This window comes from Emys orbicularis, chromosome 6 (assembly GCF_028017835.1).
Source record: "Emys orbicularis isolate rEmyOrb1 chromosome 6, rEmyOrb1.hap1, whole genome shotgun sequence".
Lineage (NCBI taxonomy): Eukaryota > Metazoa > Chordata > Testudines > Emydidae > Emys > Emys orbicularis.
In genome coordinates this window covers 41781293-41806755 of record NC_088688.1, presented here as the reverse complement: position 1 = coordinate 41806755, position 25463 = coordinate 41781293, and the positions used below count along the sequence as shown (strand labels likewise).

The window sequence follows — 25463 nt, the reverse complement described above, 5'->3', positions numbered from 1 at the left end:
GAGACTAACTCTAGCCTGTGTAGTGACACAGAACCTTTTATTCAGAAATATGGGCGCGTTACAAATCAACTAGCTTGCACCATCAGTGCTTTCATGAGTTAGATTTCCTTGGGTAATGTACTGGATAGGTGCTTTGGCTGGCATACATCTTTTGGAGTCATTCCTTTTTCTTACTATTTCCAACAAGACAATGTGCTCAAAAGCTCATCCCTGCATGCAAATAGCTATATAAGATTTTAAAAATCATACTAAATTTATCTAATTATTCATGTGAAAAGAATGAAAAACATATGGCACAGGCAGTGGGGGAGAGGTTTACAAAAGTGAAAAGTTTTAAAATTTTGTTTTTTCATCTTCTGTATTTTGATACAGTGATCCATCATTGGGAGTGTGGAAGCCAACTATAAGATGTGCTTGTGCAGGAATGATTTATCCTTTCCGCTAACAGATTTACCCCCAGGAAGCTGTACTGGTAATTGAGTTCTTTTGCAGCTTTAGGAAGTTTCAGTGCTTATTGTTAGCTGGAAGACACCATTTTGGCCAAAGCCAACTGGGGAAGGGGCTATGGTAGATAAAGCCTACTCTAGTCTTAAAATTTTTGGATACATTTAAAAAAAAAAAAATGTAGGTAACATCAATCAAGCTTTGGGAGGTTATCTTAGGGTACGTCTATACCCAGCCGCTAGTTCGGCGGCTGGCAATCAAACTTCTGGGTTCGACTTATCGCGTCTTGTCTGGACGCGATAAGTCGAACCCGGAAGTGCTCGCCGTCGACTGCTGTACTCCTGCTCGGCGAGAGGAGTACCGTGGAGTCGATGGGGGAACCTGCCTGCCGCGTGTGGACCGAGGTAAGATCGAACTAAGGTACTTCGAACTTCAGCTACGTTATTCACGTAGCTGAAGTTCGAAGTACCTTAGTTCGATTTGGGGGGTTAGTGTAGATCAAGCCTTAGACAGATGTCTGTTACAACCTTGAAAGACTGAGTAAGCTTGATGTAGGCAGAAGCCTGCCTAGCTTGAAAGATTGGTTCTAACTCTGGGGTGTTCCTCTTTAGCTGGAAGAAGACATGCTATGCAGCTACCAAGAAATTTTTCTAACTTAAGTTATGTCAGTTTCTTGGGGACATAATATTAATTTATATATATTTCCTCCTATATTTTTAATGCTCCTGAGTCTCCTTCTACCTTTCCCTTTCTCAATATTTGAGTCTATGATTCACAGGTCACATTAGTGAGACAGATACTGGAATACTGCATACAGTTCTGGTATCCACATGTTGGAAAAAACTCAGAGGGAGCTGAGAAGAGCCATAAAAATTATTTGAGAGCCGAAGAAAATGCCTTATAGTGAATAGCGCTACTCAAATCGACATAGCTTAGATCGGGGTCCACACTACGTGATGTCGGCGGCCCACTCTTCTCGATCCAGTGGAGTATAGGAGTTGACAGGAGAGCGATCTGCGGTCGATTTAGCGGGTCTTCACTAGATCCGCTAAATCGACCGCCGATGCATCAATCGCCGCTCGTCAATCCCCCGGTAAGCGTAGACAAGCTCTTAGTAGTATCAGTAGTAGTGTTGGCTTAATTGCTCCCACTGAAGTCCAGTGGGCTTAATGAACTGTAAGCGGCTACCTTATTTGGGATAAACAAGAAACTGAGTAACTTCCTCTTTGGTATCAATTGCTTGGACTTCCATTGGTTACAAAAGCTATAAATGTGAAAAATAGTCAACCTTTAAAGAGCCTAGCATAGTAACATTCAAAAATGATTCAGGCAGGGTAATGATCAAATTTTCCATATACTGGTGATGAAGATGAAAAGAAGCAAAAACAACAAACTCTTCAGTTACATATTAAGAAGTTTAAACTGGTGAGTTGAAAATGGAAGTTGGTCACCTACGAGAGCCCTCAATGACAACAGACTTTTAGAATTATTACTCCACTGCTATATACTATAGATGTAGTAAAGTAACAGGGTTAATACACCTCACAAAAAACAACCCCCAAAATCATACCTTCGGAAGCTCCTCAATCTGATTTGCATCTAAATAGAGTTCTTCCAAGGTCTTTTCAAAGGTAAATATCTCTTTCGGCACTTGTTCCAGGCTGCAGTGAGAATAATCAAGTACAGTGACAGTTTCTTCTTCTCCACGCAGACAGCGGCATGGCACCAACCGCACAAACAAGTTCCGCTTTGTCGTCATTTTCAGGTACTGTAAACAAAAATTAGGTTTCTGAATTAACTTTAGATTTTGAGAAACGAATATTTTTTTTTACCTCAACAGCTTATTAGACACAAAGTTTAGAATTTTTACATTTTAAGGACTGCAGAGCACCTGCAACTTCCATTGAAAAAAAGGATACTGTGGCTGATTGGCAGTGGTGAAAATCAGGCTCTAAATTTTTAATTTTTTTAAAAAGAGAAAAAAAAAGTATCAAACTGATACCTCTGCTTCTTACAGCAAAGTTTCACTTTCTCAGGAGCATTATGCTTTAGTTCCTAGAAAATTAATTAGACATTTCTTATAAGAGGTGCTTTTATATTTCATATTAGGAAAACCATTCTAACTATAAGGATGGTTAAGTATTGGATTGGGCTTCCAAAGGAGGTTGTGGAATCTCCATCACTGGAAATTTTAAAGAACAGGTTAGACAAACACCTGTTGGGGATGACAAGATGACCTTGAGGTCCCTTCCAGCCATGCATTTCTAGGAGATAATGTTTTCACCCCTCAGCTCATTCAAAAAGTAGGACATAGATAATGAACCAGTATGGTTTCTGTAAATTGATCCAACTACAAACATGACTGCCACTAAAAATTGCACCATAAAGAAACACTTAAAAAGTTGCTCAGACACAGGAATTCTATTCATTTTCTGCAATTCCACCTGCAGTCTGGAAAATTTCACAAAATACATAGTTTACCAAAAAAGCCATTAAACATTTGCTTTACTTCTTAAAAGTAAATGAATAGCCAATAGGAAAAAGATTTTGATGGAAAACAATGAACCCAACTTTTTTTTTTTTGGCGGTGCAAAAGGTAACTGCAATCTATGATCCACCTTTGAATTTATGCAGTTACAAATTTGGTCATGTGAACATCTAGTCTGCTACATATTCCAAATTACACTTCGCTCATCTGGAACCCATTTTGTGGTGATGCCTTACCTTCCAAAATTTATTTAACTCATGCATGAGTGTTAGTATTATTATAGTGCCTGAATTTCCATCTATCATGAAAGGGTGGAAAAGCAGCCTTTTGTAGATGGCAGGCTGTCAGAGTTCCTTACTGAATAATTAATATTACACAAAAGTCCAGCAGTATTAAAATACGGCTTTGTATAGTTGTCTTTTTTGTTATTTAAATCAAGATAAATCTCTTTACCTAATCAGTACACAGGGATTGGAATAAAGTAAAGTAAAGCATGGATTCACCAAGGGCAAGTCATGCCTGACTAACCTAATTGCCTTACATGACGAGATAACTGGCTCTGTGGATGAAGGGAAAGCAGCGGACGTGTTATTCCTTAACTTTAGCAAAGCTTTTGATATGGTCTCCCACAGTATTCTTGCCAGCAAGTTAAAGAAGTATGGGCTGGATGAATAGACTATAAGGTGGATAGAAAGCTGGCTAGATCGTCAGGCTCAATGGGTAGCGATCAATGGCCCCATGTCTAGTTGGCAGCCGGTATCAAGCAGAGTGCCCCAAGGGTAGGTCCTGGGGCCAGTTTTGTTCAATATCTTCATTAATGAGCTGGAGGATGGCGTGGCCTGCACCCTCAGCAAGTTTGCAGATGACACTAAACTGGGAGGAGTGGTAGATACCCTGGAGGGTAGGGATAGGATACAAAGGGACCTAGACACATTAGAGGATTGGACCAAAAGAAATCTGATGAATTCAACAAGGAGAAGTGCAGAGTCTTGCACTTAGGATGGAAGAATCCCATGCACTGCTACAGACTAGGGACCGCGTGGCTATGCAGCAATTCTGCAGAAACGGACCCAGGGGTTACAGTGGACGAGAAGCTGGATATGAGTAAACAGTCTGCCCTTGTTGCCAAAAAGGCTAACTGCATTTTGGGCTGTATAAGTAGGGGCATTGCCAGCAGATCGAGGGATGTGATCATTCCCCTCTAGTCGGCAGTAGTGAGGCCTCATCTGGAGTACTGTGTCCAGTTTTGGGCCCCACACTACAAAAAGGATGTGGAAAAATTGGAGAGTCCAGCGGAGGGCAACAAAAATGATTAGGGGGCTGGAGCACATGACTTATGAGGAGAGGCTGAGGGAACTGGGATTGTTTAGTCTGCAGAAGAGAAGAATGATGGGGGATTTGATAGCTGCTTTCAACTACCTGAAAGGGGGTTCCAGAGAGGATGGATCAAGACTCTTCTCAGTGGTAGCAGATGACAGAACAAGGAGTAATGGTCTCAAGTTGCAGTGGGGGAGGTTTAGGTTGGCTATTAGGAAAAACTTTTTCACTAGGAGCATGGTGAAGCACTGGAATGGGTTACCTAGGGAGGTAGTGAAATCTCCTTCCTTAGAGGTTTTTAAGGTTAGGCTTGACAAAGCCCTGGCTGGGATGATTTAGTTGGGGATTGGTCATGCTTTGAGCAGGGGGTTGGACTAGATGTCCTCCTGAGGTCCCTTCCAACCCTGATATTCTATGATTATGAGCTTGGAGAGGTTGGGGGCTTGCCTAAAGGCCAGAAGAGGGGGTTCAGGAAAGAGATTTCTTTCAGGATGGAGTCCTCATCAAGTATGGGCTGTAATTGTTTGATGATACCCGGGTATGGGTTTCAATGTGGGGTAGTAGGTGACAACTAGAGGTGTGCAGGTGGAGAGGGTTTTATTTCTGTATTGAAGAAGGTTCTCTTGTGGGGGGGGGGGGGGGTTGAGTGGCCTGTTACATGATGCAATCGATTCTCTGGTTTGGTGAAGGCATTTCTGAGAGTGTTCAAAAACAGACTCCAACGAGAGACTGCTGAGCTGGAATTGATATGCAAACTAGACACAATCAACTCAGGGGTAAATAGGGATTGGGAGTGGCTGAGCCATTACAAACATTGAATCTATCTCCCCTTGTAAGTATTTTCACACTTGCTTCTTATCAAACTGTCTGTACTGAGCCATCTTGATTATCACTTCAAAAGATTTTTTTCTCTTACTTAATTGGCCTCTCAGAGTTGGTAAGACAACTCCCACCTGTTCATGCTCTCTGTATGTGTGTGTATATATATCTCCTCAATATATGGTTCACTCTATATGCATCCGAAGAAGTGGGTTGTAGCCCACGAAAGCTTATGCTCTAATAAATTTGTTAGTCTCTAAGGTGCCACAAGTACTCCTGTTATTTTTAAGGTGTATATTGCAGACTTTCTCCTTGGAGCATATTTTGTGGTATCTGAGTGCCTGGCTGTAGATAAGAGTGTGTCTGGGATGGTTACTGGGTCTGTGAAGGTAGGTGTGCTAATTCGTGGGTTTCTTGTATGTAGTTTATCTATAGGATTCCATTGCTGAAGCTGATTGTAGTGTGGTGTTGAAAAAAGTTGATGCTAGTGTGGGAAAGTTCTAGAGAGTTTAATGAATGGGTGGTGGCAGTTGAAGTTGTGGTGAAAATCTATGAGAAAGTTTAAATCGTCAGTCCAGAGGATGAAATCATCATCAGAGTATCTCAGATATATGATTTGTTTCATGGTGCATTTTCCAGAAATTCTGAAACAATTTTAAAATAGGCTTGTCCACTTTGTTCCTTTATTATGTACAAATAAAGAGACATTTTGTTGCTGCCTTTGTGGCTTTGGGCGGGAGGGGTTTGTTTATTTTTTAACGTGTATTCAAGTACCATCTACTCTGGAAGACTATGTTGGAATGCAGAACTAGAGAAATTATGACTTTGAAAGAGCAAAGAGTGGAAATTAGGCAATTGAAAGAAGGTATTTTTATTCAGACTGTTTAAATCTTCATTTTTTAATATTTATTAAACCACACACACACACACACACAAATCAGAAAAATCCAGAGCTGACAATCCTGCTATTTCTATGGTAATAAACAAGCAAAGAAGGATCTCTTTAAAGTAAACCTTTCATGATATCTTTATAAATCAGAAAGAAAAAAAATTCATTGTTGGTCATCTTTAACAGATTTCAACCAAAGCACTACTAATACGAGGGACATCCCATAACTAAAATACAGCCAGATCTGAGAGGGAATACAGCAGCCATTGTGTTGTATTCTTTTGACAGTGCAGGTGTTCTTTTATGTTATGTTTTGGGGTGTTTTTAAGGTTGAAAGAATATGAACAAATATTTTCTCCTGCTGAAACTGCAGAAAAAAGTTTTATGAAAAATTGATTAGTGCTGGAATTTGGTCATTACAACAGGGTTAAACACTCTTATTCTTGATAAAAGTTCTACTATGAAGAAAAGACAGATGTTATTTTAACTAAAGCATCAACTAATCAATTTGGAGAACCTGAGGAGGTTCTTGGTCAAAGTGGACACAGAATAAAGAAATCTGCACCCCTTTTTCCACCATCTTCCAAACAGAGTGACAGACAGTAAAGAGCTCACTGCGAAAGAAACAAGGGCTGTCACATCCCCCAAGGATTTCTGTTCCACAAGGGAATCGTAACTAACCCCATTCTTCAAGAATCATCCTAACCTTCTGTCACAGGGTTTTCTGAGAAAAGGGAAGGTGAAGAGCATGGGGATCCTACACAGCAGACTGAGTAAGATGAGACTCATAGGGTTGCAAGGTGTCCAGTTTTCAGCCAAACACCCGGTTGAAAAAGGACCCTCCCCAGCCTGGTGAAAATGAGCGAGTGAGGGTGGGGGAGAGCGAGTGACAGAGGGAAGGGGGGGAAGATGGAGTGGGGCGGGGCCTCGGAGAAGGGGCAGGGCAAGGGTGTTCGGTTTTGTACAGTTAGGAAGTTGGCAACCTTTGGGAAACTTCCTATAAATGAAAAAATGAAATATGAAGAATGCCACTGGGGACAGAGAAGAGGTCCCTTGAGAGAATGGAGGAGGAAAGAGCTCTCTTGGAAAGCTCTCTCTCAGAGGAAGTGAAAAGATCCTTTCTGAGAAGAGGTAGAAGGCAGCAAAAGCCCTATGTATCCATGCTACAGCTCCTGGATGAAGGGATTCCCCTGTAGTGATTAAACAGGGAGAAAGCAGAAAGATGACTGGGCACCCCCTACATTCATGTTACTCTACGGCCTTGATTGGTGATATTGGATGCTCCTCCTTTTTGAGTGACTGAGCCTAGGGAGAGTGACTTAGGAACTCTAGCCCCTGGAGTCTGCACAGGTTGCTGAAGTAAAATGTAGTCACCAGTTCAGGGTTGCTGCGATCCCTATTCAGACCTGGTTGCAGTGGTTTCATGTGAAGCAGCAGCAGGGGAGGACAGGATGGAGAATGGTCCCTTCTTCCAAAATTTACAAAGGAGGAGTATTTTCAGCCCTCCTTCCTTGGCTTTTGGCAAGATGAGCCCTCACCTGGAATTTGGGAGACCTTGGGTTCAATTCCCCCTACCTGGAGAAGGGATTTGAACTTGGGTATCCCACATTGCAGGAGAAACGCCTAACCACTGAGATAAGGATATTCTGATGTCAGTCTCTCAGTCGCTCCTGTTGAAACTGTTCTACTGTGTATGCATAATTAAACAGTAATTGGAGCAGGGACATTGGAACAGCGTACTAAAGGAAGGAAGCATCTCAGATTAAAAGGGATAACTCAGTATGACCTTTTGAGGTACAAGGAAATGTGATGCAGCAAGGAATGCATGATTTTCATGCATGAATTAAAACCAAGGGCTCCCACTGCTGTCTATAGGTGGTTTGCCTAAAGTTCGAAGCTAGAAATGGACCCTGAACAGGGAAGGGGAAGCATAGTATTGTTTCTCTTCCCTGAAACCTCTTCATCTCAGAAGACAGAAAAGCCTAGCAAGCAGCAGATTTTCGTTTCACTCTACCCCATCCTCCTTAGGCCTGGTCTACACTAGGAGTTTATGTCGAATTTAGCACCGTTACATCGAATTAATTCTGTACCCATCCACACCACGAAGCTATTTAGTTCGACATAGAGGTCTCTTAAATTCGACTTCTGTACTCCTCCCCAACGAGGGGAGTAGCGCTAAATTCGACATGGCCATGTCGAATTAGGCTAGGTGTGGATGGAAATCGACGGTAATAGCTCCGGGAGCTATCCCACAGTGCACCACTCTGTTGACGCTCTGGACAGCAGTCCGAGCTCGGATGCTCTGACCAGCCACACAGGAAAAGCCCCGGGAAAATTTGAATTCCTTTTCCTGTCTGGGCAGTTTGAATCTCATTTCCTGTTTGGACATCGTGGCGAGCTCAGCAGCACTGGCAACGATGCAGAGCTCTCCAGCAGAGATGGCCATGCAATCTCAGAATAGAAAGAGGGCCCCAGCATGGACTGATCGGGAAGTCTTGGATCTGATCGCTGTGTGGGGCGATGAGTCCGTGCTTTCCGAGCTGCGATCGAAAAGACGGAATGCAAAGATCTACGAGAAGATCTCTAAAGCCATGGCAGAGAGAGGATACAGCCGGGATGCAACGCAGTGCCGCGTGAAAATCAAGGAGCTGAGACAAGGCTACCAGAAGACCAAAGAGGCAAACGGACGCTCCGGATCCCAGCCCCAGACATCCCGTTTCTACGAGGCACTGCATTCCATCCTAGGTGCGGCCGCCACCACTACCCCACCACTGACCGTGGACTCTGAGGATGGGATATTGTCGACGGCCGTTTCCTCGGACATGTTAGCGGACGGGGAAGATGAGGAAGGAGATGAGGAGGACGAGGCAGTCGACAGCGCTTACAACGCTGATTTCCCCGACAGCCAGGATCTCTTCATCACCCTTACAGAGATCCCCTACCAACCGTCCCCAGGCGTTAACCCGGACACAGAATCAGGGGAAGGATCAGTCAGTAAGTGTTTTAAACATGTAAACATTTATTTTTAACAGAACAAGAATATTAACAATATTAACAATGGGTTTTTCATGATTACTTTGCCCTAGGCGCTTAACGTTTCAGTCCTTGGCAGTGCAACTACTGAAAAAAAAATCTAACAATGTCCGGTTTAGCATGATTGTTTTGCCCTAGGCGCTCTACTGTTTAGTCCCTGCCAGTGCAGCTACAGTAAAATCCAGTCTATATGTCCGGGGATAGAGCAGAAATCCTCCTGGGACATCTCCACGAAGCTCTCCTGGAGGTAATTGGAAAGCCTTTGCATCAGGTTTCTGGGGAGAGCGGCCTTATTGGGTCCTCCGTGGTAGGAAACGTTTCCGCGCCAGGAGACAATCAAGTACTCGGGTATCATCGCCTTGCAGAGCATGGCGGCATACGGCCCTGGTCTTTGCAGGCTTTCCCGAAGCATCCGTTCTTTCTCTGTCTCTGAAATCCTCATCAGAGTGATGTCGCTCATGGTGACCTGCTTTGAATTAGGTAGGGGAATGTTAGTATTGGGACTGCTTGCCTGTTCCTTTACAGAACTGTAACCGGCGGTTTACAGCCACGCGGTGGAGGCGGGAGAGGAGCAGCATACAGGGATCTTTCCCTGGGACAGCCGCGAGGGGGTGGGACAGGGGCAGAGTTCATGCTTGCCGGATTGCTGGCAGCAGGGACTGGCATTGCTTTGAACGTGAAAGGAGGCCAGTGCTATTATTAAAGTTTTAAGCAGCCACAAGTCTACGGCTTACCATGTCAGCCTGTTACCCAAATTCCGCTGTCCTGTCCCGCTTGTCTGATCTGCACTGCAAGACCCCAGGCACTGAATGCGAAGGCCGAAAATTTGACCTTGTCCTGAGTGCGCATGTGATAGGTGCTGTGCATGGTCTTGTTCACAGAGAAAGACTATGTTCTTTGTTCAACCAAAAATTTATCTTTCTGAGGAATTCACTCCCTTTTTCCCATCCCACAGCTGCGACTGTCTCCCGAACTACCCTGGCATCACACTCCTAGAGGCTAGCGCAGATCAGGCGTAGGAAGAAGAGGACACGGGAGGACATGTTCTCGGAACTTATGGGCTGCTCCCGAGCCCAGGCAGCCCAGCAGACCCAGTGGAGGGAGAACTTGTCCCAAATGCACTGATCACACATGGAACGGGAGAAGAGGTGGCGGCAGGAAGACCAGCAGGCGACTCAAACGCTGCTTGGACTAATGAGGGAGCAAACGGACACGCTCCGGCGCCTTGTGGATGTTCTGCAGGACCGGAGGCAGGAGGACAGAGCCCCGCTGCAGTGTATCTCTAACCACCCTCCCCCGCCACAAAGTCCCATACCCCCCTCACCCAAAGTCCCAAGAAGGAGGGGCGGCAGAGTCCTTGAAAACTCTCACTCCACCCCTGCAGACTGCTCAAGTACCAGAAGGCTCTCATTCCCCAAAATTTGATAAGTCCTTTCCTTCCCGCCTCACCCAAGCCCCTGTCCCAGTTTCATCCCCCAGTTTCATGTGTGGTTGCTAATAAAAAATACGTTTCTGTTAATTACTGTTTCCATCATGTTCTTTTAGAGGAGAGTCTGTTTGAAGGGGGGGAAGGGGGTTGGTAATTGGACAGGACAGTCACCTTTACCAGGGTACAGACGCGGGGGCAGGTTCAGCAGCAGGGCACACACACATTGCATTCACTAGTTACCCTGGTCAGTCTGGGAGGTGGTTTTCATGTTCTGTGTGGTGGTGGGGGGGGGAGGGGAGGCGGGGCTATGTGACTTTGTGGCAGGGGAGGGCAGTTAGAGATCTTATGCAGCGGTCCTTATCCTGGATCACAGAGCCACGCAGCAGGGGATCTGTAACCGTCCTCCCCCTGCCACAAAGTCACATAGCCCCCCCACACAGAGTCCCGAACAGGAGGGGTGGCAGGCTCCGTTGAAACAACCAGTCCACCAGTGCGGAGCCGGTCATTCCTGGAGTTTAGAAGCGTCCTTTGCATCACTACACTACACCCGCTCCCCACCACAGTCTGCGTCCCAGGTTCAACACTTTCCCGCGAAAACAGTAATGAAGAAAACGGTGTTCATTAACAAATTTCAAGTGATTTTATTTTTAAACGTGTGTTGGAAGGGGGGGAACGGGGTGAACGGGGTATGTAACTGGAGAGGATAGTGAACATTTACTGGGTAAAGAAACGGGGGCAGGTTCAGCTTCTCTGTAAACAAACTTAATAGTCACAGGTTACCCTGCTCACTCAGGAACCTAGCTTTCAAAGCCTCCCGGATGCACAGCGCGTCCCGCTGGGCTCTTCTAATCGCCCGGCTGTCTGGCTGGGCGTAATCAGCAGCCAGGCTATTTGCCTCAACCTCCCACCCCGCCATAAAGGTCTCCCCCTTGCTCTCACAGAGATTGTGGAGCACACAGCAAGCTGCAATAACAATGGGGATATTGGTTTCGCTGAGATCAGAGCGAGTCAGTAAGCTTCTCCATCTCCCCTTGAGACGTCCAAAAGCACACTCCACCACCATTCTGCACTTGCTCAGCCGGTAGTTGAAGAGTTCTTTTTCAGTGTCCAGGGCGCCTGTATAGGGCTTCATGAGCCAGGGCATTAGCGGGTAGGCTGGGTCCCCGAGGATGACTATAGGCATCTCCACATCCCCAAGAGTTATTTTGTGGTCCGGGAAGTAAATACCTTCCTGCAGCCGTCTAAACAGACCAGAGTTCCTGAAAACACGAGCGTCATGAACCTTGCCCGGCCATCCGACGTTGATGTTTGTAAAACGTCCCCTATGGTCCACCAGTGCTTGCAGCACCATTGAAAAGTAGCCCTTTCGGTTAATGTACTGGCTGGCCTGGTGGTCCGGTCCCAGGATAGGGATGTGAGTTCCATCTATAGCCCCACCGCAGTTTGGGAATCCCATCGCGGCGAAGCCATCTATGATGACCTCCACATTTCCCAGGGTCACTACCTTTGAGAGCAGTAGCTCAACGATTGCGTTGGCTACTTGCATCACAACAACCCCCATGGTAGATTTGCCCACGCCAAAGTGGTTCGCGACTGACCGGTAGCTGTCCGGCGTTGCAAGCTTCCAGAGGGCTATGGCCACTCGCTTCTGGACAGTCAGGGCTGCTCGCATCCGGGTGTCCTTGCGCTTCAGGGCAGGGGACAGCAACTCACAAAGTTCAAGGAAAGTTCCCTTACGCATGCGAAAGTTTCGCAGCCACTGTGATTCGTCCCAGACCTGCAGCACTATGCGGTCACACCAGTCCGTGCTTGTTTCCCGGGCCCAGAATCGCCGTTCCACAACATCAACATGACCCATTGCCACCATGATGTCCTCGGCGCGGGGTCCCGTGCTTTGTGACAGGTCTGTGCCACTCTCAGACTTCAGGTCCTCACCACGCTGCCGTAGCCTCCTCGCCCGATTTCTCAGCATCTGCCTCTGGGAAAGGTGGATGATAAGGTGCGAGGTGTTGACAACGGCCATAACTGCAGCGATGGTCGCAGCGGGCTCCATGCTCGCAGTGCTGTGGCGTCCGCGCTGTCACTGACCAGAAAAGTGCGCGAACTCATTTCCCGCCGGCGCTTTCAGGGAGGGAGGGCGGGAGTGACGGTTGGATGACGACAGTTACCCAAAACCACCCTCGACACATTTTTCCCCCCAGAAGGCATTGGGGGCTCGACCCAGAATTCCAATGGGCAGCGGGGACTGTGGGAACTGTGGGATAGCTGCCCACAGTGCACCGCTTCCAATGTCGACGCTTGCCCCGTTAGTGTGGACTCACAAAGTCGAATTACTGTCCTTAGTGTGGACACACACGTTCGACTTTGTAATATCGATTCCACATATTCGATTTAAATAAAATCGAACTACTCTCGTAGTGTAGACATACCCTTAGACAGGCTCAGAGAGGAGGCCCATACACCAATGGAGGTGAGACAAGACAGCACTCTAGAGCGCTACCGCTCACTGCAGTACCTTTTTCCCCATCATATCTGCCACTGAATGCAACAATAATTGATAAGTAACTTACTAGCTATGTCTGCTAAAATAATCACCAAAGAAAAATTGACATAATTCAGAATCCTAAGGATAAACTAACACACCATTTAAAATAGGAAGTACACACAACTATTTTTTCAGGATGTCTACAGATTCAGGGAGTCATTCTTGATTTTCAAAAGCTTTTCTTTGCAATCATTGAAGGCTAGCAGTTTAATTATTATTACTATTAATAATATGACAGTTTGAATTCTGTCATGGGGCAGATTAATACAACAAATAAGATGGAGTTAGATTCCTAGAGCTAAACCACTGTGCCTGCTAAATTTAATCAATTATATTTCTGTTTTAAGTAACCCTGTGAGCATATTTCAGCATGAGGTACCCCATTTGTCATGTTTTTCAAGATTATTTGGTATTCATAGTTTCATACAGAGTGACTGGAACCCTTAGTAAATCCACAAACATAGGGATAAGTTAAACTAAATGCAAATATATGAAGTGGATTGGGTATCTGAATAAGACACGGTGGTATATTTGACTGAAGTACTGGTGACTCATTCAATTTGTGGTGACTCAAAGAGGACAGTTTTCCATGTTCAGTGAAGGACCATATATAATGGGCTTACTCTGCAGCAGGGATAGATATTAGGAAAAACAACTTTCTAAGGAACATTTTGCTTAGTTCACAGGAAACAAATGAAATTAACAAGTTGATTTTTATAAGAGGTAGAAATAAACTGCTGTGCTTTTAATTTCATATTAGGAAAAACTTTCTAACTATGAGAATTGTTAAGTACTGGATTGAGCTTCCAAGGGGGGTTGTGGAATCCCCATCACTGGATGTTTTAAAGAATAGGTTAGACAAACACCTGTCAGGGACGGTCTAGGTATACTTGGTCCTGCCTCAATGCAGGGGGCTGGACTACAGGACCTCTTGTTGTGTTCCCCTCAAGCCCTACATTTCTAGGATTCTAAAAAGATCTTTGCCAACACTTTCATCTTAAACTCTTTGCTAACTTCATTAAGTTTCCACCACTTGGTTTTCTGTATTGCTTTGGACTATTTCTTCTCATGTACGATATGTATCCATAGCCAAGAACAAACCTTCTGTGTTGAATTGAAATGCTTTCCTCTAGGATGACCTTACAGTTTTTGTTGTTCTTCAGCTCAGCTTGGTTTATCAGGAAGTAATCTATCTGCACCCTCATGCTACTACCCTTATAGGTAATCAAATGTTCTTCCTTCTTAGTGAAAATGTATTAATGACTACCAAATCATATGCTTGGCAGACTATAAGCTTGTTTCACCTTCCTTATTTCTATGTCCATATCCATGGCTGCCATGGTACCTTTTGAAGCATTTATTGTCTCTCCTTACACAACCATTAAGTTCAGCTCCAGTTATGACTCTTTCATTCTTCCTCACTTTCAACAGTGTCTATTCCCCTCCCCTGTAAACCTCTTTTTTCTTGTTCATCATATCCCACTTGGAGTACATATGCACACAACATTTAGGGGGTCCATTTTCAAGAGCTAGCTTAACCAAAATTATCCTGTCACTTATCCTCTCCACAACCACTACAAATTCCTACATCACTTTCTCTAAAATTACATCAACTCCATTTTTCTTGTTCGACATGCCATAGTATAATAGCTTCTAGCCTTTTCCAATATCTCTTGCCTTTGCTCCCTTCCATTTGATCTCTTGAATGCAAGCAATCCGTACTTTCCTTTTCATCAACATCTGAGCTAGCTAGATACTTCTTCCAGTTAATGGCTCTATATTCCAAGATACCAATCTTATTTTCCAGACTCTCTTTTTTGACTGCATCTGTCCAGAATGATGCAGTAGCACTCACACAAGAGCTACACTTCTGGGGAAACATCCTAGTTCATAAAGGACTAATTGCACAAAAAAGTCTCTTTTTTCCTTTGGCAAAGTTTTATGGACAGCTGCCAGCCTGACACCAACACTCCTCCTTTATTAACTGGACTTGGGACTGGCTAAGGTGTACTCCTTGTACATTGCCAACATTATTTGAAAATATGGGTAACTTATCGCAGCCTAAATTTCAAAAGCGACTAGCAGGGCCTAATTTTTCAAGGTTTAGGCAGTCACAACTTTGTGAAAATCAGATCCATTTAAGGTACCTCAAGTGGGGCACCTAGTCTTTGTTTTGTGCTGTTAAACTGATAAGAACAGATAGTAGATAATGTTTTATATTCATATTCTCCATCCAACTGAGAGGTGCTACCAACTGAATCAGTGTCTTTTATACAGTTTACAGTAGTCTGAAATGAGAAATCAAACTAAAAATACAGGTCACCATGTTGAGGATAACTAAATTGTTTCCTATTAATGTTTAAGCCTTTCAAACTTTCATTTAAAATCACTCATACAATTTTAGCAACTTTGTTTAGTTTATGTGTATTCTATTCCTCCCCCCAGAATGTTTCATTGTATAAAATGTTGTTCATTGATCTTTGAATCAGACCCTAAGGAGTCTTTCCATTAACTTCCATGTATTTTCTGATTAGTCCCCTTACAGAATAAGACAACTGAATTCATGTGAAACCATAAGAACAAAGCTCAAGTGGTTTATGAACTAATCCAAACCTAGAAAATTATAAGAGCATAATTCAAAATGTGACTATTTCTATATTATTAAATATCATGTATAGATCAGAGATTCAGTTCAATGCCCTACAAACAATCTCAGTGGATTCAATTCCGGCACCCTCCGGACTAGTTCTCTTTGCAAAATCTTACAGCAGCATCACTGAAGGAACAGATTTAATATTGTCAGTTATGAGTATGACATCACACATGTGAACTTTTTAAAAACTGGTTTGCCTTGTATTTACCACTGGAGTCTATGTATTATATTACAATATTAATTGTACCTTTAATGAATGAATCTAGTACAAAATAGAACCTTTGCAAGTAACAAAACTGATGACAAAGTAAAAAAAAATGTTTACGAAAGAAGTTTGAACTATACCAATTGGTTTTCCTCTTCACAGAAAGACCCTGTTTACAAACATAAATGCTCTATAGAAACAATTAAAACATATCAATCCATTTTTATAACAGTGAACATGTCATACAATCCTGGCCTTGAGCTATGCTATACAACTATTACAATTTCTCCAAGTTTCCCCCCCCCCCTACAAAGCCCTGTTTAAATTCTTAAATCAAACTAAATAGATCCCTCATGCAGGGGCAGCGAGTTATATGGGCCCGTGGTGCCCGGGCTCCAGAAAATTCAGGGCCCAGGGGGCCCAGCTCCACCAATATTCGGGGCCAGGTCTCTCCCAGAGCACCCCCCAGCCCTGCCTGCTGCCCCTGCGCACCTCCCCCAAGCATCCCTGTCTGCCCTGGGCAGCGAGCGGCTACCCCCTGCAGCACTGCACTGTGCTCCCTCACTGGCCATTCCGGCTACAAGGGAGCAGCGCTGGGGGCAGGCTGAGGCAGCTGATGTGCCTGTGGAGGGAGGAGGTGCATGGCAGACCCCCCAGCAAGTGAGTCAATTCCAGGGGCCCAGAGCGGGGGCTTAGGGGCTGGACCTCCTGAGCAGCGCCACGCTGCTGCTGCCTGCGGGGAGAGGGGCTGGAGGGGGTGGGGGGAGTCCTCCTCTCTGGCCCCCAGCCCCGGGGCAGCCTGCCTGCTGCACCCAAACTCCTCATCCCCAGCCCAACCCCGCACCCCAACCCTCTGTCCCAGCCCAGAGCCCGCACCCAGCACCCAAACTCTCTCCCAGAGTCCGCACCCCCTCCTGCACCCTACCCCCCAGCCCAGAGCCTGCACCCAGCACCCAAACTCCGTCCCAGAGCCTGCACCCTTCCTGCACCCAAACTTCTTCCCAGAGCCTTGGGGGAGGACGGTGGGACTTGGACCCATTCTGGGCACCCCCAAAAATTACACAAATCTACCACCCCTGCCCTCATGAAAGGCTCCCATTACAAAAACTGAAAACCAAACATTTAGTAAATAGCCAGAACAAAACAAGAGCTTTCTTATTTACCATTTGAATTATTTTTGCCTGAACCAACTTCGTAATTAAAGGGAACAACTTAGCACATTCAGTGCTCATCTTTTAGGTGCTCAGGAAAAGAGCCCTTGCCTCAGTGTGCTTTATAAGATAAAAATTATACAGCTTTTAAGTTAATGAGAAAGGCTCCCCTTTAAACCTTGTAATGTGCATGAAATAGAGGTATTGATGTTTAGCTTTTCCTTCAAAACACTATGTTAAAAAATCTTGTTTGTATAATTAAGGACCCCGAAGTCAGGAAACATCAAAGGTCAACTTGCATATACAAGTTTAACTCTGCCCTTGTGTGTGCAAAGTTTGAGTTTTAAGTCACACAATCACGTGTAATTTCTCAAACAATTCAATATATACACACAGGCATTTTCCTCAGCCTAGTAAGCTGCCTTTTATAAAAGTGTGCGCCATAAATAGAGGCAGGGCACTGCAAAGTGCACAATCCATGCCTCATTCATGGCATATTCTTGTATATGACTTTCATGGACTCTATCTGACATGTGCACTGTAATAGATAGCACTACACCTGTATATCGAAGGTTGTAAACTTTTTGGATTACATTATATTCAAGGAACAGCATGTGATCATGTAATTAAAGACTACTACACAAGAGAAAAGAGTTACGCTTGTGCACATACCCTGACTTTGGCATTTCATAACTTTTGCGTAATTGCCAGTTAAACCTTAATATTCTTTTAATGAAGGTTTTTAATAGAGTTAATAAGATTTCATGTGTTAGTATTCCTTTGAACAAACAAAACTTGTTTAAACAGAGGAAAGACAGCATTTAGCTACTGCAAATAAAATCACCACAAACCGTGATCGTTTACTTGAAAGAAGCAAAGAGGTGCTGTTGAACCTGCAATTTCAAGCACAAACAAGTTCTCCCTGGAAATGCTGAAGAAAATTGTATACACCATTTAGAAGCACAAAAATTCTGGGGCATGTAAGTGGCACAAGTCCCTTTTCAGTGTTATTAATTACTCCCAAATACACTTCTGAAAATAATTCTGTTCCTCTAAATGTACAATTTAAGTGATTACCCCTAACTGCATACTTAAAATGCACACTGAAAAATTAGTCATAATTGACATTACAATCTATTTTTCTACATATATTTGGCTCAGAAAAAGGTTGCCTTAATATTTTTTCTAATTCCAGTGGTGATCTCTGGCACTGGCCCAGTTCAGTATTTGTCAGCATTTTTGGGGGGGTAGATAATTCAACCATAAAAAAAATCACTCCAGGAAGAAGATACGTATCCCAACTTCTTAGCCTGGAAGCAAGTTGTTTAAAAAAAAAAAAAAAAAAAAAATTAGCACTTTTTTTTTTTTTTTTTTTTTAAAGTTCTAACAACCAGTAACCCATTTCAGCTGGTTTGTACTTTCAAAAGGGAAGAGATTACCTTCATTTTTATCTCTACCTTAATTTCACCTATTCAAACATGAATACCACCAAAGCCTCGAATCAAACAGCATACTAACAGTTTTTCAAATAAAGTGTTGCAATACCTCATATACTTTTACATCACTTTCCCAGGTTCTCTGAATACTTCAGAAACATTCACTAATTAAGCTTTGCCATCCTTGTCAAGTAGGTAAGAAACCCAGATCACTTCGCCCACCACCGAAGTTCTGCCTAACTCTGGTATGAAACATGGAAGCTATTGAACAGGACAAAGGAACATTGCACAACAGTTCAGCACAGGAAGTAACTAACACAGTATGCAGGTCAAAACTGCTGGAAGAATTCAGGTAAGAAAAATGTAATCATTCTGCTAGTTAGAATTTAGCAAGTAAAAGGGTGTACCCTTTTACAAGTACCACAGGATCTTTACCCGAACGCAAATCATCAGGTTTTGTGTTTTAGCTTCTGTCTGAAAAACAGACAGTGCCCCAAATGCGAAGCTTGGACATGAGTTTAGTAATAACTAAGAAGCAAAAATGCCATCCAGTGAATCACCATTACTTCCTGTAGCATCCAGATGTTTCCTAGAACACTCCTACCCAAGATCTGGCAGGATCCCACTATAACGCTGTATGTTTAAACATGCAATTAAACAGAAATACTGTGCCTCATGGCTATTTAACGGGATTCCGTAGGCTTCAAAATCATATTTCTAATTGAAAATATTGTATCTTGTTACAATTAATACCTAAAATTACAATAAAGATAGAGAAAAAAGTATTTGCAATTTGTTTACTTTGTTTACAATATTTCATGTATAGCTAGTTTCACTGTATTATTCATAGTCACTTATATTTCCTGTCACATGCTCTAGCAAGATGTCAACTTATGTGCTACTTTGGTAGGAGTATACTTTTCCTCAGGTCCAACAAGAAGCGTGTTTACCAGTTTCATTTTCAGCTTTGCTGCTGATGTAACTTCAGAGCCAGCAGTCAGATCACAAAGAGAAGGTGGGGTGGGCATGATTATGTTTTGTCACATTCCTCTCAGCCTGCTCAAAACACATGTGAACAGGTCCACAGAGGTCACAACCACCCTTCTGGGGCTAGATGGAAGCAGACCTCAAATTTTGATGTAAAATGGAGTCACTGTACAGAAAAAATTGAGAACCACTGATTTAAAAAAAATGGACACATTAAACAATTCCCATTGCTGCACCATTCAATTCACTTAACTTCACCGAGTCTATAAAGGTACGGAATCTGCATTCAAAAGCTGCATCTGAAGCAGAGACATGTCTTCAGCACATTTTTAGAGATGCCATGAAGAACAAAAAACATGAATATTCTATTCTACTCTCTTCCTACAGTGGAGACATGCCTATTGTGGAATATGCCCAGATATTGGTTAAATACGTCTGGCATGCTTGTGAAGTGAGACAGATTTGTGAAAATGTTTAGTTCGTTGTAAATGAATCTCTTCCAGAGAGCAGCATCACTTATCCCCATGGTTTAGAAGAAATAGTAAGTGTGTCTTAGTGAGCTGAAGGAAACCGGACGCTATCATTCTCTGATATTTTGCCAGAAAGAAACAGGAACTACACCTAACTTGTGTAACCTCAAAAGTCAGGGGCATGCACTGGTCTCTCTTGAAGTAAAAGAAATTGTGTGGAACCCTATAGGTCTACTCGTGTTTTAAGGATTTGGTCCAGACATTTAATGAACAGCTGAACTATCGGCAAGTGAAAAGCTATGACTAATGCTCATTATATTAAGATTTGATTCTTTAATGATACCTCTCCTTTACTCCCCCCCCCCCCAATTTGTTTATTTCATTCACTTATGTTCTGTTGTAACCTACAATGCAAGCTCTTCAGAGCAAGGCCTATATATTTTTTAATAAGTATTTGTATAGTACCTAGTATAATGGGGCCCTGATTCCCAATTATGGTACCAAAATAGTCTTCTGTGCCAACTGCCTCTTTTCAAAGGCAGTCAAGGAATTTGAAGCATCCTCCAAACCTGAATCCGAGGGCTCCTTATCTTCTGCAAGACCCTTAAATAAAAGTCCCAGATCTAAAGAAGGTAGCAAAGAAGAAGAAATATCCTACAATGGTCCTACTGGCTGAGGAGACATCTCCTCTTTATAAGAGGCAGATTCTTAGTCTCTTCAGAGCTGAGGGGAAAATAAGGCATATCTGGATGCTATATAAAGCAATGTCCCTACCCTCCCACCGCACATCAAACAGAGGTTGTACTCATCCACCAGCCAAACTGACCGCAAATGGCAGCATTTTAAAATCTCATTCTCTTGTAACTTAAGAATATAAAAAAAAAGTCATACTGGATCAGATCAACAGACCATCTAGCCCAGTATCCTATCTTTGACAGTGGCCCATGCTAGATGCTTCAGAGGGAATGAACAGAACAGGACAATTTCAAGTGATCCATCCCCTCTTGTCCAGTCCCAGCTTTCGGCAGCTGTATGTTTACGGACACCAGGAGCATCTTGACTAATAACCTTTGATGGACCTATCCTCTATGAACTTATCTAATTCTCTTTTGAACCCAGTTATACTTTTGGCCTTCATAACATCCTATGATAATGCATTCCACAGGTTGACTCTGCATTGTGTGAAGAAGTTCTTTTGTTTGTTTTAAACCTGGTCCTTATTAATTTCATTGGGTGACCAATCATTCTTGTGTTACATGAAGAGGTGGTAACACTTCCTTATTCATCTTCTGTCATCTATCATCTTCACCATTGATTCCACCGCAGTCCAGACAGTTGAGCACATGCAATCCTGATACAGGGGAAGGAACATCTGGTAAGTATGCAGTTTATTTTGAAATTATGGGCATGGCACCCCCAAAGTGACAGGACATATCTTTTGGTTTGCTCATTTTTATTTGCACTAGAAGAGCTACTGGAACAATCAAGAGAAGTAGAGCTGCTATCTATTCCCCTCTACTGTTGGCTAGTGGGGGCTTTGTGGAGCCATTTGTTTATGTTCACAGGGATCTCCTGTGACTCCTCTGTAGACCTCTTGATGAAATTGTCATGGAGGTACTCTGAAATCCTGTGCCGAAAGTTTCTGGGTAGGAATTGTGATGTTGCACTCTATATGATTTTATGAAAGTATATGTGAATATAATGTAACTAAAATATGCTTCATGCAAAAGGTCTCTTGTAAGGTATCATTACAAAGCTTATAATCTACTGAGTGTGGTCATCCTATTTGTATAAATGTATCACTCTTGTATCTGAAACTAGAAATATGAAATATAACTCTGAGGGCCTATTGTAATTATGTAAAGTGTGGGCCATTAATGGTGGTTTGGAATCTTGATGGCACCCATCAACCAGGACAATTGACTGTGGAGGGCTCTGTTTGCAGGCAGGCCTTCCTGTGAGTCAGGCTGGGAGAAATGAAGGCTTGAGGTCTTACAGTGACATGTGATCATGTCACCTGAACTGGAACCCATCTTTAACCTGGTGTTTTTCTATTGAGAAGGAGGGGTGGGAACCCAGAGGGACAAAGAATTCCCACCTTATGCAAAAGTTATACAAGTGTGTGGAACAGAACAAATTGGGCTGCAATCATGAGAAATCCCCTAGCTACCACCTGAGCTGGAACAAGGGCTGTACCAGGGGAAAGGATTGTGCCCAGAATAGGAAGGCTTCCAGTCTGTGAAAGAAACTTATTGAAACATCTCTGAGGGTGAGTTTTTAATCTGTATTCAGTTTCATTACTGTACTAGGCTTAGACTTGCATGTTTTATTTTATTTTGCTTGGTAATTCACTTTGTTCTGTCTGTTACTACTTGGAACCACTTAAATCCTACTTTCTGTATTTAATAACATCACTTTTTACTTATTAATTAACCCAGAGTATGTATTAATAGCTGGGGGGGGGGGCGCAAACAGCTGTGCATCTCTCTCTCTGTGTTATAGAGGGCGAACAATTTATGAGTTTACCCTGTATAGGCTTTATCCAGAGTAAAATGGATTTATTTGGGGTTTGGACCCCACTGGGAGTTGGGCATCTGAGTGCTAAAGACAGGAACACTTCTTAAGTTGCTTTCAGTTAAGTCTGCAGCTTTGGGGCACGTGGTTCAGACCCTGGGTCTGGGTCGGAGCAGGGTGCTGGAGTCCCAAGCTGGCAGGGAACGCAGGGGCAGAAGTAGTCTTGGCACATCAGTTGGCAGCCCCAAGGGGGTTTCTGTGATCCAACCAGTCACAGGAATGTCTTATTTCTTCCTCTGTGGTAAGACACTTTCTCATACCACTCAGCAAGTACGTCAGCAGGCACCACTGTTGTATACAGGCTAGCAGTATGTGGTCCCAGACAGCTGTGCTCTCTCTGCCTCTGTTACCCTGAGGAGTGAGATATCAGCTAAAATCACCATGCCTGTGGAAAAAGGTGCTGGGATTCAGTTCCATTGCCCTATACAACTTGAATCACGCAAGCAAGCTATTCCCTCCTCATGTCCCAACCCCCCAGAAGGCCATACTCACCATGACTCCCAAGCAAAAGGGAGAATGTAGTGCTTACAACTTTTGGGGAGCAAGGGGAGTGAGTTCAGCATTTTAAGATTCGATTTCCATTGTGAATGGTTCCTGTGTGTTGTATCCGCAGCTGCTGCCATTGTGGCCTTCAGGATCTACCCCTCCAAACTTGCAGAATGCCTGAGCCAGATAAGGAGGAGAAAGAAGAGGACTCGGGATAACATGTGTCAGGAGAGCCTACAAGCCAGTGGTGCATCAGAAAAGGATCACCCTTGCAGACAGCATGGGCAAGGACAGAGAGGAGAAAGGAACAAGAAAAGGAGAGGGACATGCAGTAAGAGATGCTTGCACATCTCAGAGAGCAAACAGAGATGTTGCATACTCTGATGGACCTGCAGATTCAACAATCCTGTGCTCGCCTCCCATAGATAACTCTATATTGGTACCACCCTATAACATTCAACGTGGCATCAGGGATCAGTGCACTACCCTTACTACTCCACCTGGGAGGACATTAAAGAAAACAACAGCTTCATATACACTGACCTATGAAAGACATGATTGGCGTATTTGTACCTGAAATGGAAATGACTGTTCTTTCCCTTTCAAAAGTTGTTCCCTTAATTTATTAAGTTTTATTAAACTTTAAGTGTTTTTATTTAATTCACGCGTTCATGTTACAGAATAAAATTCTATTTTTTGAAATATAATTCATCTCTATTAGTTCACAACATATGCTGGCTGGTGATGAGCAGATTTGACAGCAATTTCCTCTTACTGCACTGTGTCACAGAACCTAGAACATCATAATTCACAAATAATATTAATAGGTGCATTGACAATGTTACAGTCATACATATACAGCAATCACTAGAAGAGTCATTCTGGACCACAAAAGAGAAAGGCCAGGTAGAGCACACTACAGCAACACAAACCATTTTGGCTCACTATTAAAATGGTCTTTCAAAGCCTCCCTGAACTGTATAGCTCCACGCAAAACTCTTCTTATAGCCCTGGTATCTGGCTGTTCAAATTCAGTAGACAGCCACTCCACCTCCACTCTGTCAGAATTTCCCCCCCCCTTTGCTTCACAGATATTGTGCAGGACAGAGCAGGCAGCTATAACCATTGGGATTTTTTTTTCACTGAAGTCTAATCTTGTGAGTAAACAATGCCAGCGACCCTTCAAATGACCAAAAGCACATTCAATTGTCATTCTGCATCTGTTCAGCCTGTAGTTGAATTGCCCCTTAGTGCTGTCGAGGTGACCGGTGTATGGCTTCATGCGCCAGGGGGAGACTGGTCACCCAGCACCACTACTGGCATTTCAATATCCTCAATGGTAATCCTCCTGTCAGGTAATAAAGTCCCTCCTTACAGCTTTCTGAACAGTCCTGTGTTCTTAAAGATACACAGGTCATGCACCTGCCCGGACCAGTCCACATTGATGTCGGTAAGGCATACCCGGCAATCCACCAGCACTTGCACTACCATAGAAAAAGTAGCCCTTTATATTGATGTACACTGTGGCAAGGTGGTCTGGTGCTAAAATAGAGCTGTGTGCCCCATCTATTTCCCTAATGCAGATTGGGAACCCCATTGCCACAAAACCATCCACTATGTCCTGCACCTGGCTCAGAGTCACAGTCCTGCATAGTAGGAGGTGATTAATTGCCCTGCACATTTGCCTCTGAAGTGGATTTCCTGATTCCAAAATGATTCCTGACTGACTGGTAACAATCTGGCCTTGCAAGTTTCCACACTGCAATTGACAATCACTTCTTCACGGTCAGTGCGGCTCTCATTTTGGTGTCGCTACCCTGGAGGGCTAGGGCAAGTTCTGCACACAGATCCAGGAATGTGGCCTTCTGTATCCGAAAGTTCTGCAGCCACTACTCATCATCTCAAACCTTCATGACAATGCAATCCCACCAGTCAGTGTTTGTTTCTTGGGCCCAGAACCGGCACTCCACCACTTTCAGCTGCTCTACGAATGCCACCAATAATCTTGAATCGTTTCTTTCAATCTAGCCTCCAAGGAATCATCTTGTTCCCCGTGGCTCTTCTTACAGCTCTTTAAACACTGCAGGATCAGGCACCCTAGGCTTACAACGCTCATGACAATACTGCAGACCTGTGCAGGCTCCATGCTTCCATCAGAAATGGCAGACAGCAAGAAAGGACTCACGAGATTGTGGGATTTTGTAAATAAGGCATGCAATATTATGGTCTGCAGATGAAATTATGGGCAAGAGAACACTATATTATGGGAAGTTGACTGCATGTGCCCAGTCACCCCTGTGCAACTCATTTCAGTCCCATCAGGCATTGCAAGAACTTCCCAAAAGACCCTGCACTGGAAGGTGGCGAGTTGCATAGTAGGATACCTACCCATGGAGCACTGCATTCTACATCAATAAAAGTGCTCCTGATGAGGATGTGCACTGCCAATACAAGGACCCAACTGTGCATGCACACAAACAATTTAATAACTCCAGTGGCTGTATGCCAGCGTAACTTAGGTCTACATAATTTTGTAG

General features: G+C 43.6%; 1 protein-coding gene across 1 annotated transcript in view; it reads right to left on the bottom strand.

Moving 5' to 3' along the window:
* Positions 1-25463, bottom strand: part of ERBIN (erbb2 interacting protein) — a 232135-nt gene that overhangs the window by 124137 nt on the left and 82535 nt on the right. The window contains exon 4 of the mRNA XM_065407058.1: positions 2015-2212. Within this exon, the coding sequence (XP_065263130.1) occupies positions 2015-2203 (189 nt within the window). The 5' untranslated portion in view covers positions 2204-2212. The remainder of the gene's footprint in view (positions 1-2014; positions 2213-25463) is intronic.